This window comes from Megalopta genalis, chromosome 4 (genome assembly GCF_051020955.1).
Source record: "Megalopta genalis isolate 19385.01 chromosome 4, iyMegGena1_principal, whole genome shotgun sequence".
Lineage (NCBI taxonomy): Eukaryota > Metazoa > Arthropoda > Insecta > Hymenoptera > Halictidae > Megalopta > Megalopta genalis.
The window spans coordinates 29,567,955-29,581,859 of record NC_135016.1 but is presented as its reverse complement, the minus strand read 5'-3'; the positions used below and the strand labels follow the sequence as shown (position 1 = coordinate 29,581,859).

Below are 13,905 nucleotides of genomic sequence, written 5' to 3'. Positions count from 1 at the left end.
GATAGAATTCATCAATATCCTTACAGTCTCGTGAAACGCATGCCAAATAATATCGTAAACGCTTAACGTTTCACAGTAGAAACGTTATTAGAAAAGTTCATGACTAACTAGAGAAGTTTCATCATATCATACATCTCAGGTATTTAGAATTTTAGACTTCTCAGTACTATATGATGTCAACGAAATAAAGAAACTAAGTCTGAACGATTTGATTCGAAGGCATAACCAGACAAAGAAAGCGTTACACAGAACATGATGCCACATTCAATACGAGAGAGAAACTTCAAAAAATAAATGCGTTAATTAGTCAGAAATAGGTATGGAGAAGGTTAATGGTTGTACTCCGTCTCTTTCATGTGCCTGACCTTTCCTTGTCCCACCTGAATGTGACAACGGAGAGTGTCGGCCGATTTTGATGACTGGAAGTTGTTTTGATTGTTTCCAAGTATCGTGACAATTGATTTTCAACACCGTCGTAAGTAGTAGCATCCACTATAAAGACATCTGTAAGGTCGTCTGTCAACAACTGGCAGGAATAGCCAATATTGATAGCGGTTTCTGTGTACAGACAAATTCATATAAACATTGCTCTACGATGAAATAGCTGCTACAGATATACAGGGTGTCTCAAAAACGTCTTGCATTACGGAAATGTGGGGTAGCTGAGATCATTCTAAGTAACTTTTCCCTTTGCGAAAATGCAATCTACAGCTTTGTTTACGAGTTATTAATGAAAAACACCGATCAATGAGACACAATGGCGCGAAACACAACATGGTCAATCAATCGAGTGCCATGTGCTCCTACCACTGATTTTGACAGCTGAAGGAGGACTCTGTGCCATGTTCAAATCAATGAACAAGTCACGGAGCATGAACTTTCGATATCTTTTTTACCACGTGGCAGTGATAATTTTAAGAAAAACGCTGTTCATCCTTATTTCAGAATATCTGAAGAATATTTACTCATTTTTCGGACCCGAAATGATAAGTATGACAGCCGTTTTAATTTTCTGGTGTGCATGACACCTCATGTGATCATATAAAATTTTTATGCAAGGTGAAGATTAACAAAGTTCGTAAATGTTAATTTATTAAATTTTAATTTAAATAATTCCGCGTCCGAACACAATTCAACGAGCGATTCGCAAAGCTAATTTAATAAATAATAATCGTGTTAAAGGGCGTAAGAGATTTGTTTGATAGAGAAATATGAAGAATATTATCAATAAGAAACTCACCCATTTAGTTGTTAATCCACTACATGGTCGGAAATGTGTGCTGGAGGATAGTGAGTTTCAACTGTTTCCTATCGGACGTGAACATTGTCGGCCATTCTGCAGTTCGTCCCGAGCATTAATATGAAAAGGATGTCGCGAGAGAATTTTCTTAATTATTCTTGTACGATGCGATCAACTTGTTTACTCCAAGGATGCTGCGTCGCATTAAAAAATCGGCTCTTTTCGGGGCTATACATATTAATCCAGGAAAGTTCGTCCGCAGATATTATTGATATGTGATCAGTGTTTAGTGATAATGTAGCATAAGTCACCGTTGGAATAGCCTGCCTGGAAACATCATTCTGTTCGTCGCCGTCGGATACGGATCAGCTGTGCAGTTCATCATACATCATCAATGCACTATCCTCCAGCACACATTTCCGACCATGTAGTGGATTAACAACTAAATGGGTGAGTTTCTTATTGATAATGTTCTTCATATTTCTCTATCAAACAAATCTCTTACGCCCTTTAACACGATTATTATTTATTAAATTAGCTTTGCGAATCGCTCGTTGAATTGTGTTCGGACGCGGAATTATTTAAATTAAAATTTAATAAATTAACATTTACGAACTTTGTTAATCTTCACCTTGCATAAAAATTTTATATGATCACATGAGGTGTCATGCACACCAGAAAATTAAAACGGCTGTCATACTTATCATTTCGGGTCCGAAAAATGAGTAAATATTCTTCAGATATTCTGAAATAAGGATGAACAGCGTTTTTCTTAAAATTATCACTGCCACGTGGTAAAAAAAATATCGAAAGTTCATGCTCCGTGACTTGTTTATTGATTTGAACATGGCACAGAGTCCCCCTTCAGCTGTCAAAATCAGTGGTAGGAGCACATGGCACTTGATTGATTGACCATGTTGTGTTTCGCGCCATTGTGTCTCATTGATCGGTGTTTTTCATTAATAACTCGTAAACAAAGCTGTAGATTGCATTTTTGCAAAGGGAAAAGTTACTTAGAATGATCTCAGCTACACCACATTTCCGTAATGCAAGACATTTTTGGGACATATATATACATATTTATACATTTATACAGTGCCCCACTTTCTTGAATCATTTTGACAACGATCTGTGTACCATATTTCGTCTACTAATAAGAAATACTATGAAGAAATTTAAGTAGTATAATGTTGTTCAATCTTAGGGTGGGGCAAGCTGTTTAATAACGTATATATACTAGACGTAACTTATGCTAATTTATGTTTATATCTTTACCTTGCTTATCTCCAGTTAATACCCAGATCTTGATACCAGCAAGACCTAAATTAGCAATAGTTTGAGGTACACCGTCCTGTAACTTATCTTCAATGGCAGTCGCGCCTAACAACGTCATGTCTTTCTCAATCTCCTCGTAGATCGCATCTAACTTGTCATCCTTGTTCTCATGGCTCAACGCTGCTTCTTGATGACGTTGTTTCCAATCATTGAAGAACTGTTCGTCCAGATCTCGGACCGAAAGGCACAATGTTCTCAAGCCCTCACCGGCGAATTTATTAAGATGATCCAACGTTTTCGCCATGATGTCCTCACTGCCGTTTTTCAAGCGTTCGTAGATAACATTGTCCGCTCCTTTACAGTACAATCTAAGATGACCGTCCCTCCTCAAGATTACGGACATTCTTTTCCTAACGTTATTGAAGTCGAGGATGCAGAGCAGCTCGTAAACTTCCCTATTGCCCATCACCTCGATCGTGATGCTGTTTGGAGATCTTTCTTTGAACACGAAACCGAAATTCCTGGCGGCGGACACAAGGGCAGCCTCGTCTGGCGATTGCGCTTGATATTCTAGCTTGCCACTCTTCTCCTCGGGCATGACAGTATGACAGAGCGCCAACAGCCGAAAGAAGCTGTGAACATCCTCGTTGTTCCTCTTCACAGCCTCCAGCAGCGCGGTGTCGTAGAACTTGAACTCTGGTTCGTAGTCTTTGTTGAACGAGAAATCTAACGGTGGTAACGTCTGTAAAAGCACAGTCGTACGTTACTATGGTGTTTTACCTTTCTCTATTATCGCGTCGGTATAATGTTAATTGCGGCACGCAAAAGACCGTATGTGGAAATGAAAGTACCAGAACTCGAAGTTAAATACCTTGCCTCCAGATAAATAGATTTGGTGTAAGTCAGCGGGCACATAAGATGTTAGAATTTTATAATTCTTTAAAGCATCGTGAACATTAATTTATATAATCTAAGCGGGCGGTGGTGGCATTCTATGCATGCAAATTAGTACGCTAATTGAAGATAGAATTAAGTATTACAAAGGTTTTGAATTTATGTAGATTTTACTAGACCATTTTAGAAACGTTTGGATAGAACTTAATGTCATTCCAGATGCTAATGAAGCAAGCGTTTTCAGCAAACATATAAGCATTGCGTTCAGTGCGAATAATAATGCTGGTGCCATGTGAAAACTCTAATTACTTGCAATAGAAAGCACAGAGACATAGAGCAATGGATAAGAACAGGGAGCTATTGAACGAAACACTCTTCGCTTGGTGGAAGGAGTGTTTTAATTGTAACATGCGTACTGAGAATTTATGTGGAATCATCGAACTGCCATAGATGCCTCGTTCTGGTAACATATTGGATATCCTGTCCACGTGTTCCAATAGACGTACGTTCGGACCAGTTATAGATGTATAAACTTGAACAAATTCTTGGCCGTTTTTCCATCTCATCGTTGGCGTTTGGGCAGCTTTGTCCGTCTACATGCAGCACACACATGCTAAGTGACGTACATGAAAACTTATGCAAAATATGGCCAAACTATGAAATGATTGGATCGTGTTGAGTTTGTCATCAAGAAATAGAATCGTAACAAAAAATGAACACGTAGAAATAGAAAACGATAGAAACCATTTCTTTGAAAATATTTCAACATTGAAAAAATTACATTCTTGATAACAAACATGAAATGAATGAAATTTATCGAGTACCGATGCTTTTTCTGCTTTTTTTGCGACTTAATCGTATTCTATGGAAGCGTGAATATGGGGTGTTTCACCTGATATTAATTTATAGCATTGCAACTGCAATATCATGTGAGACACTCCGTACATAAAAAGTGAACGCATCTTCACGAATAAATTTGTTTCATTTTCTGTAGTGAAACCATTAAATTGTATTTTCTGATGCGAAGCGTCTACAGGACAAGGAGAACTTCCAAGTATCATTGATGCAGTGAACATTGCGAGTCACAATAAATTCTGTTGCAATAACAAACGTGTATGCTCCACTTAGACATTAAATTGGTACGCTTACTGAACACATTCAGATGCCAAAGAAAACAAGACTATTCGTCTCTATTGAACGGTATAATAGCAACATACCCCATGATCAGCACCGAGTCTGGTTACATATGGAGAGACAAACAGACTCACCTCGCTCAGATCGACGACTTCGCCGGTAACTTCGTCGATAACGTCCCCGTAACATTTCCCCGCCACGGAACACTTGTTAAAAGTCATAATATTCTGTGTGAGTGTTCCGGTCTTATCGGAAAATATATATTCTATTTGTCCCAACTCCTCGTTTAACGTGGTAGTCCTTGCCTTAGCGTGCGTATTCGTGGGCGCGTAGTACATCTCCTCATCCCAGTTAATCAAAAACGACTGAACGAATCGGATAACTTCGACACTCACATACAAACTGATTGGCACCACCGTGTTCAATACAATAGCGTAAGAAAAGAACACAAGCAGAGCGATCACTGTGGCACCGCCCATGGGCTCGGTAGGCACCAGCGAGTCCCATGGCAGATACACTTGGAAATAACGGCCCACGAGGCTCTCCCAAATACCACAGCCGATCATACAGAACAAACACATCGAAAGTAAAAAGAACACTATCCCGATGATCAGAAGATTCAGCAGCCTATCTATAGAGGTCCTCTTAAATTTGGTCTTCCCTGAGTTTTGCATCAATTTGGTATCCTTGCCTGCAAAGATGACCACCCCATAGCACCATTGCGTGTTTCTGAGCACGCAACCACGTAATATTATTTTATCGTTGTCCAATGCGTATCTGCAACAAACACAGGACAATTAGTAGACGAAGCAGTGGAAACTTATACCGAGGTTACGTTGGCAATTATAAATTTACATCATAATTTATACAGAACCGGTGTGACTTTGCAAGGACTTGCTATATTACTAGGCTTGTTCATTTATACTACCAATTAAGTATTTACGTTTTCTCAGTTTTTTAATTGCCGAGAGCACTGTGAAGTAACCGACAGCTTTCTATGGACCTTACGATTACTAAAGAGATTACTCACTTTCGTCCCCTCCACGTGAGAGTACCATCAAATTTATTTAGCAAGTTGTTAGGTGTTTCGCAAACAATCTCTCCATCGAATTGACCAATCATTTCATGGTTGTCCATCATCTCGGCAGTTTCGGCTAAACACTGCCGACACTTCAAATTCGTCTCCCTGAAAGGGTAACGTTAGTGTTATGAACTTTGATTATTATTATTGATCTATTTCTGTTCATTACAATTCAGAGAATCTTCGATGTTAATACAAACCCATCTAATTCCGCAGTTTCAATGTAACAAAGACCGTTCGGCTCACTAGTAGATAAAAGAAGGACGTCGGCAGCAACGAACTGATCGTTCTCCATTCTGATTACATCGCCTACTTGGACTTGCGACCACTTCTCTTCTCGGAGACTAGTACCTCGGAGAGTCTGGGATTTTCGATTGTTCACTTGCGAGTCGCTGCTATGCCGTTGCTAGAATCCATTTTGTATATTAACAAGGATCGTTAAAAACGTTCTTGATACATAAAGTATTCCATAATACAATACAATCATAAGAAGGGGTGATTTCTTGTCTAATCAATTTATTCTTATCTAATTAGTCCCGACGCAAGAATTCTTGTTCAATCGTTCATCTGACCTGCAATTTCTTTATGAAATTCTCGACATGTACAGTATTCTTAAATACAATTCAATTATAAGAAGGGGTGATTTATTGTCTAATCGATTTATTCTTATCTAATCAGTCTCTACTCAATGATTCTTATTTAATTGTTGGCCCGATCTGTCGCTTCTATATGACACGACACAATGAAATGCATTCATACAAGTTCTTCAGATATCGTATAAAAGTATTCGCGAAGATTGCCTTTGGATCAATTTTTGATTGAAGCGTGTAATTTCGCGGTCAAGATGAATAAAACAAGATTCATAAAGATCGAGGATTTTGCAGTTCAGTTCAAGGTCAGAAATGAATAATGCACCGTGAGCGGTGGTTCAGGCCGAAGGCAGGATCGTGTTACGATCAAGATGACAGGTCTCCTCGGAGAATTAATTCTTAATTACCGTACTATAATCGAATCAGAGGTATCTGATCGAAGAACATCTCTGCTTTAAGAATATGTATCATTTGCACGTGCATTTAAAATTAACTCGCCGTGAGTCATCTCTATCGAATAAGTGGTCCAACGTTCCGCGCTGGGCATGAATGAATGAACGAAAATATGTATAGTATGTCGCACAAATATCGACATTTAAATTTAAATCATCGTGTACCACGTTTTCTGACAGAATCGCCAGAACTTTGAAACTGGTCGATATTTTTAAACCAACAAAATTATTATGAAATACCCTTTACGACAGATCATTTTAAATAAGAAAGGTGTCTTCGACCGTGGTCTTGCAGTTTTTGAGAAAAAGAATTCCCAAAATCATTTTTCCGTCCATTCGACTGATCTTTCAAGCAAAAAAAAGAACAGTTTTGTCAAGTATTGTCTCTCGCCAGAGAACGTCATTAAGAGATCACCCCGTGCACAAGAAAAGCGTCTAGTCGGATGTCTTTCATACTCACAAAATCGTCGTAAGCATCTTTGATGGCAGTGAGCATGAGCACCCCTATAAGGGGTATGGCTGTAGTGATGGGGGTCAAAGAGGAGATAGCGGGGATCACCTGAAGCACCAGCAGGCATAGGAAGTAAAAGTTGGCGAGCCGTTGAAATTGCTCGAATAAATTTAATGGTAGGAACGACAGAACCGAATACTTGGACGTCTTGATGTAGTTGTTCTAAAAAAGAAATAGAATAGAGAAAAGTTCGGTCATCGTTCTGAAAGTGCTCGCCGTCGTCCGGTTTTAATCGACGCCGGCGAACAGATATATTACGGAGCATCGTCTTACCGCATAATTAAACTGTGAGTTGAACTCGCGATTATTGGCGCGAATTCTCCTCTCCGTTTCTGAAAAATAAAGAAGAGAGACCACGTTATCTTGCAACCCGCGGATTCGATCGCCACTGCGTTGTCGGTAAACACGATCGATGATTCTCATTTTTTGCGCGCAGCGTCGTTTCCAGCTCTGCGGATAGCGTTTTCCCTTAAACATTTCGTTCGAACGTCGAAGAAACGCAACGCGCCGTTTCCATTTCGTGGCTCGTTATTAGCGGCCGAGCAGGACGCGGGATAGCAAAAGCCAGTGAAAGTAACAATTAAGTGTTACGTATGAATGAAACAGCTGAACGCCGTCTCCGCAAATTAAATAGCGACGAAACTAAATAACAGCGCGTGCCCGCCATCGTTGCGACACGATATAACAATCGGCGTACACAGGCAACAATTTCGAGCCTTTTATTTCTCGGATTTCGATGGTAACACGCTCGCGCGCGACTTTTCGACGCTGTTGTCTCTATTCTATTTATACGCGCGTGGGAGGAGTTTTCAAAATCGCGCTTTGTCTTCCTCCTCGAGATCGACATCGGCAACGCTAATGCACCCGCGATCTTAACACATTAAAGGCGGGAGTCGTAGTACTACGATTTATCTCGACTTCTCATAAATATGTACATTAAAACATTTTTTGTAATTAGTGTTTAGTTCTTTTTTAATATTTCTTTTAGTTTTAAGAGTTTAAATAAACTTTTTTAAGTCTAAATTTTTTTATGATTACGCAAAATATCGCCCGCTCTAGGACGAAAAACGAGGCGGGGCGGTCGCCGCGTTACCTAAGCATACTTTCGTCAAGATCCCCCGCCTTTGATGTGTTAACACTAAACCTACCATATGCCGGTCATTTTGACGAGCTACGCACTTTTTATCTGGAGCTTGTTGACACTGTAAACACTCGTTTATTGGAATTAACCGAATAAATCATTCGATTACGAGCATACGATGTACTTTTTCTTTTCATTTAATTCCCAAACGCGAGAATATTTTTCAGCTACTTGTGTCATGTAATTCCTATTATCGCAAACTTTCCGAAAATCATTCAAAATGAAAATTTCCATGCTCATGTTTTTCAGCGCGATTCTGCCATTTTTTTAAAATGATTTATTGTTCGGTAGATTTAGCGTTACAGAACCAAATTAATAAGAAAATGCATAGAAAGACAGCGGAACAAATTTTCCACCGTATCGAACGTTTGCGTTCAAACAATACTACAAAATAATAACTGGCCCCGGAAGACATTGAAAGTCGCGAATTCCAAAAATCCGAGGCTCTCTCGGTCTGTCCCAGAAATTGTTTCAACAAACGGCATCGTAAATCATAATGAGAAACCTCGAGGCTTGCGAAAGTCGCGATCCGTCGCGAAACTTGCCAGCCGACAGGAGAGAGAGCACCCCGTGTAAACGGTGATTCAGGCTAATAATTTATCGTAATTGCAAAACGAGATAGCCCCGGAATCGCGTGCGAAGCTGCAATTAAAATCATGTAAACAAAAGAGCTAAGTCGGTGGCGGCCGATGCGAGCTCGTTTGCGCGAATGTGGTGAACACGGTTGGCGGGCCGTTGCGCAACGAGAGACACACGTCGAGGGTGGCGGTTGGATTTTACAAATAAAACGGATTACAGGATTAGGCGGGGACAACCGGGTTGACTAACGCGCCGCCAGTTCTTCCCGGGCCCGAGAGCGCATTATCGTAACCGCTTCATCTAAATGGAGGCTGAAATTTGCAAATGTTACAACACCGCGCCGCGCCGGCCGCCGCCATCTGATTACAACACGGACGAAGTACTTCCGACGCAATCGACTGTTCCTTTTGCACGTTGCAAGTGCCCTTTCATAGAGTCCGGGCATTAAGGGAATCGGGTCAAGTGCGCCGGACTTTATGGCGAATTTAAAAATTAAGAAACTACCGCAGGATACTAACGTCGAACGATTATCCGGCGATTGCCGAGTCGCATCTACCGGAACTAAAACTAGCGTAGAGGAGTCAATTACTGTGCCCTGTTGGTGGGCTCCAGGTATCGTCGCTACTAAACGCAACTTCCGCTATTTAAACGACTGGACTGCGGATTTTTAAGCAAAATAGAAATTGTCCGCACTTATTAAAATATATAAAAACTGAATGGCGAATTCGTTCTTTTTTTAATTATTTTTTTTTCAATAAATTGAAAGTAATACATTAACATTTTCGAATTCTTTCAATCTCTTCGCTATTTTAACACGTTCCCTGCTAGACCGTTTTCTGAAGACTTTCCGTTCAAGCCGCGTGGGACGTATGCGCCCCACGCTTTACATTTGTATTATTTTGTTTCTGGCGTATGCTTTACAATAATTAAAATAGTGCAAAAATCATAATTATCAAGGAAAGGTTGTATAGTTTAACATGCATAACACAGCAAACCAATAAATTTATTTTTCTAGGAATTACTTTAACAAATACCTGGCTGATCATTATTATGCCAAGCGAGTTGCATCCTCACATAATTTTTTTTATCATGCCTATATTAGTTTAAAATATAACATTATAGTTAAATTCAAGTTTGTATGCGATTACAAAGGGATGTTACGATGAACTTTGTTAAAACATGGCAAACATAAGTGTGGTTTATCCACACAACTATCGCAGAATGTTACAACTTTTACAGTACTATAGAACTATAAATCAATCCCAGCTTCAGTGAAGCAGTAAGTATTGTGTCAACGACACGCGAATAAATGACTGATCGGAATAAGAGAAATGCAGTTAAAACAAGTTACAGTAAAGAAAAATTGCCCATCACGCCGCGTGGGGCGTATACGCCCCACGATTAAATGAGGGCATCAGCAATAGTATTAAGATGTCCATAATTGACTGCATAATGAATTTTTAAAAAATTCTTCATTTTACAATGATAATACCAAATGGCTTGAACGGAAAGTTCAGCGTGGGGCGTATACGCCCCACGCGGCAGGGAACGTGTTAAATTGCATCTACTCGATTTTGTGATAAATGCGTAAAATCCGCAGTCTATAAATAGCATTTCTCAATGACACAAAGATAAATTTCAAAGTTTCTTTTGTAGATTGAAATTCTCCCATGACGCAAGCAAAGAAAGAAAACTTTGACGTCTCGTACGATAAATACAATAAAGTTAACACCGATGGTGTGCATTGCTTCATCAAAATGAGAAGATCGAATTTATTGAAATTTTGTCAAGTTTTTATAATTTATTCGAATATCTTCCATGAGAGAGTCTCTAAAATTTGCAGAATTGCGAAATAAGGAAATTCTGTCGCGGTAGGTTTGGCGTTAAATATGCTTGAAAATAAACAAAAGGCACAGTAATTGGTTACCCCCACAGTATCTGGCACCGTTAGCTTATACCGTAAACTCTGCCTAATTGTCCCTCAGCTTTTGAATAAAAATGAGAAAACAATTTGGGAAGAACAATTTGTTTACAAGCTGAAGGATAATTTGAGAGAATTTATTGTACATGCCGAGTCGCCGAGCATGGTGTGCTTGCTTGTGTCTCTAAACTTGCACAGGGTCTTTGAGAATTAATGAGACCAGCGTGCTACCAGCTACATATCTTCGAAGTCGAATTCTGTAGGACGTGAGTATAGTTTGGCCAGACCGGCTGGAAACCAGTAGATACCGGAAGTCGGATGATTTCTATGTTGTACCACTGGACGTGGCAATTGATGGGCATTTATGTCTGGCTCTCCTTTGCCATGCCGGACCGCTGTCGAACAAGTGTCCCACCAATTTGACAATTCTATCGATGCTCGAATTAAACTGTGACCACCTTTGGTTCTGTAGACGCAACGATTCTACTGTTTCGGTGCACCTACAGTCGTCCTAACTTGAAACCACTGCTGGCCTAAATCTGTTACAGACCTTAACTTCCTATTGGATTCAAATTGCTACTGTCCCAGCTGGCTACCAATTTGTCCCGGAATTAAACTAATCTTCGCTCCTCGCCAGGCCTATACGACCGATGTCATTGTCCAGTCTTTTCCCTATATTCTCTCTGTCTCGCCCCGAACTACCATTATTAGAGTGCGGATTTTTTATGCATTTATGGGAAAATTGCATAGACGAGAAGAATTACATAAAATAATTATCGGTGAAAAGAAAAATGTATAATAAAAATATTGAAAGAAACTAGAAATGTTGACATATTAATTACAACTTATTAAAATTATTTCAGAGAGAATTCTTCGATCCTACGTCTTACAATTGACGCAGACAATTTTTCTATCCGCAGTCTAACTATTATGCTCAACTTCTTCCTACCCCGAATTTTTCGCACCGGTTCCAGACTGCTAGCGTTTCAGCTTGGCACCAATACGCGACGTCCATTGATTCTAGAACCGAGCTTACCTATTTTTTTTTTACTCCTACAGACGCTACGATTCTACAATTCCAGTGCTTCTAGTACATTCATTCCGGCTTTACACTTTTACCACCGTCAATGTCTCGCGGTGCTATCGATTCCACGCATCCGCTGCCACTTTTGGTGCTCGCACTAATTTCAGAATTGCACCGGTCTCCCAATTAAACTAGCTCCCAGAGGTCGCCACGGTTCTACAACTTCTCGGTACCGCTACAATCCCAAACTCCAAAACCAGCGTTGATCTCAATCTCTTCCAACGTCCGCATTAGATTTAGATTGCCATTCTCCTACTATATCGCAATTAAACCGAACTTCTCGCTACTGCTACAGACCGTATTGCACCACGGTTCTAGGGCTTCTACGTTCGTCCTGACCCCAAACTGGTTCTCGGTCAGCCAAACTATAACACGTCTACGAACTCGGGGAGCAAGAAACTCGGATGCGAGTGGACGAATCGAAGATCGAAGCCCTGAAATTCAAGGTGGAGCAAGGTCGGCCATGTCTCTACGGGATGAAGAGAGGAGGAAGCTGACGCTTCTAAATTCACTACTGGAAAAGAAGGCTAAAATCCAGGGTTGGGGCACTGGGGGCGGATGAACGAATCGAAGATCAAAGAGGAGATCTGCTAATGATAAAATCCAAGGTGCAACTGGGTCAACGATGTTCTACAGGGTGAAGAGCAGGCTAACGCAACTGCTAGCGGGTTCCAAGAAGATCAAATTTATTTCATGAAATTTTCAAACAAACAGCTTTCAGCTTAAGAGCAATGCCCCCTTTGCAAAACAAATGTAATCCGCAAAATAATAATGAACGGAAAGATTTTCTCTTGTGAGATCTTCGCAACAATTTTGCATAAAGCAGAAATGTGTAAAACAGCTCCAAGCATTGAATTCAACCCCATAATTAGTTGAAATGATTATAAAACAAGACAACACGTTATTTCAGATAATTATAAAATAAAAATGACACGTTATCTCAGACGATTGTAAAATAAAATAACACGTTATTTCAAATGATTACAAAATAAGACGACGCGTTATTTGAAATAACATTTCGAATGTAATGTTATTTCGGAATGGGATCGCAGGCGCCCGGAAAGAACTGTGAAACAAAATCTCGTATTACTCGGAATGATATTTCGAATAATGTCATTTCAAATGTCACGATACCGGAGAGTGGGAGAGCAGTGGAAGTGGATGGACGAATCGAAGATCAAAGAGAAGGTCTGTTAACGATAAAGTCGAAGGTGGAACAGGGTCAACGATATTCTACAGGGTGAAGAACAGGTCGCCGCTGCCACAAGAAGGTCTTAGGGCCCAGGGTGGGAGAAGGTGAACGTCGTTCTACGAGGATGAAGGGGAGGCTAACCCGACGAGACTCACCGCTGGAAAAGAAGGAAGTGCTGCGGCCGATGCACTCTGTCGGCGGCGGTGAATTCGGCGGCGCCGAGGACGAAGTGGACGCGGCTGTGGCCGATCGGTACCTGGTGCCCTTCCAAATCACCAGCTTGCCGAGCACCGTGAGCAACGATTCCCGAAAGGTGTTGTGCCTGCTGGCGCCGCCCAAGCTGCTGGACGAGTCCCGTTTCGAGCACTCGCCGACCGCCTCGACTTCGTCCGAGGACGAGGCCAGGTTCACCACCGTGTGCTGGTTGTCGGCCGGCGGGTCCAGCGGCAGATGGTGCAGCTGCAGCTGCTGCTTGTTCCGTGTTTTCCGGCGCTTCTTCTTCTTCTTCCGCGTGCCGCAGCCTTCCTCGTCGTTGTACACGGACCCGGTGGCCGTCGATCCCTTCCGGCTATCTTCGGCGTCCGATTTCGTAGCCGTGCACGCCGCCGAGACTCTGTCCGCCTCGTCGCAGTCCTTCACCTTCGATCGTCATGCAACCGAGCAATCGTGTCAGCGTTACGGCGTCTTCGCGGTCAACGCGTTAACGATTCGTCGAGGACACGCCGTTCGGCGCGACAAGCGCGCTTTTTGCGTGGCCTGGTTTACAGATCTTTTTTTCTTTTTTTTCTCTCCGGATCTCTCTCTCTCTCTC

General features: G+C 41.2%; 1 protein-coding gene across 11 annotated transcripts in view; it reads right to left on the bottom strand.

Moving 5' to 3' along the window:
• The window catches only part of ATP8B (ATPase phospholipid transporting 8B), a 150,313-nt gene that overhangs the window by 8,879 nt on the left and 127,529 nt on the right, over positions 1–13,905 (bottom strand). For 7 of the 11 annotated variants that reach the window (XM_076520897.1, XM_076520899.1, XM_076520900.1 and 4 more), the window contains 9 exons: positions 13,250–13,733; positions 7,451–7,509; positions 7,127–7,339; positions 5,825–6,030; positions 5,574–5,729; positions 4,678–5,320; positions 3,826–4,002; positions 2,516–3,257; positions 366–558 (listed from right to left, as the gene is read on the bottom strand). In XM_076520897.1, coding sequence (XP_076377012.1) covers positions 366–558; positions 2,516–3,257; positions 3,826–4,002; positions 4,678–5,320; positions 5,574–5,729; positions 5,825–6,030; positions 7,127–7,339; positions 7,451–7,509; positions 13,250–13,733 — 2,873 coding nt within the window. The remainder of the gene's footprint in view (positions 1–365; positions 559–2,515; positions 3,258–3,825; positions 4,003–4,677; positions 5,321–5,573; positions 5,730–5,824; positions 6,031–7,126; positions 7,340–7,450; positions 7,510–13,249; positions 13,734–13,905) is intronic. The other 4 variants (XM_076520901.1, XM_076520902.1, XM_076520903.1 and 1 more) reach the window with 4 other exon arrangements.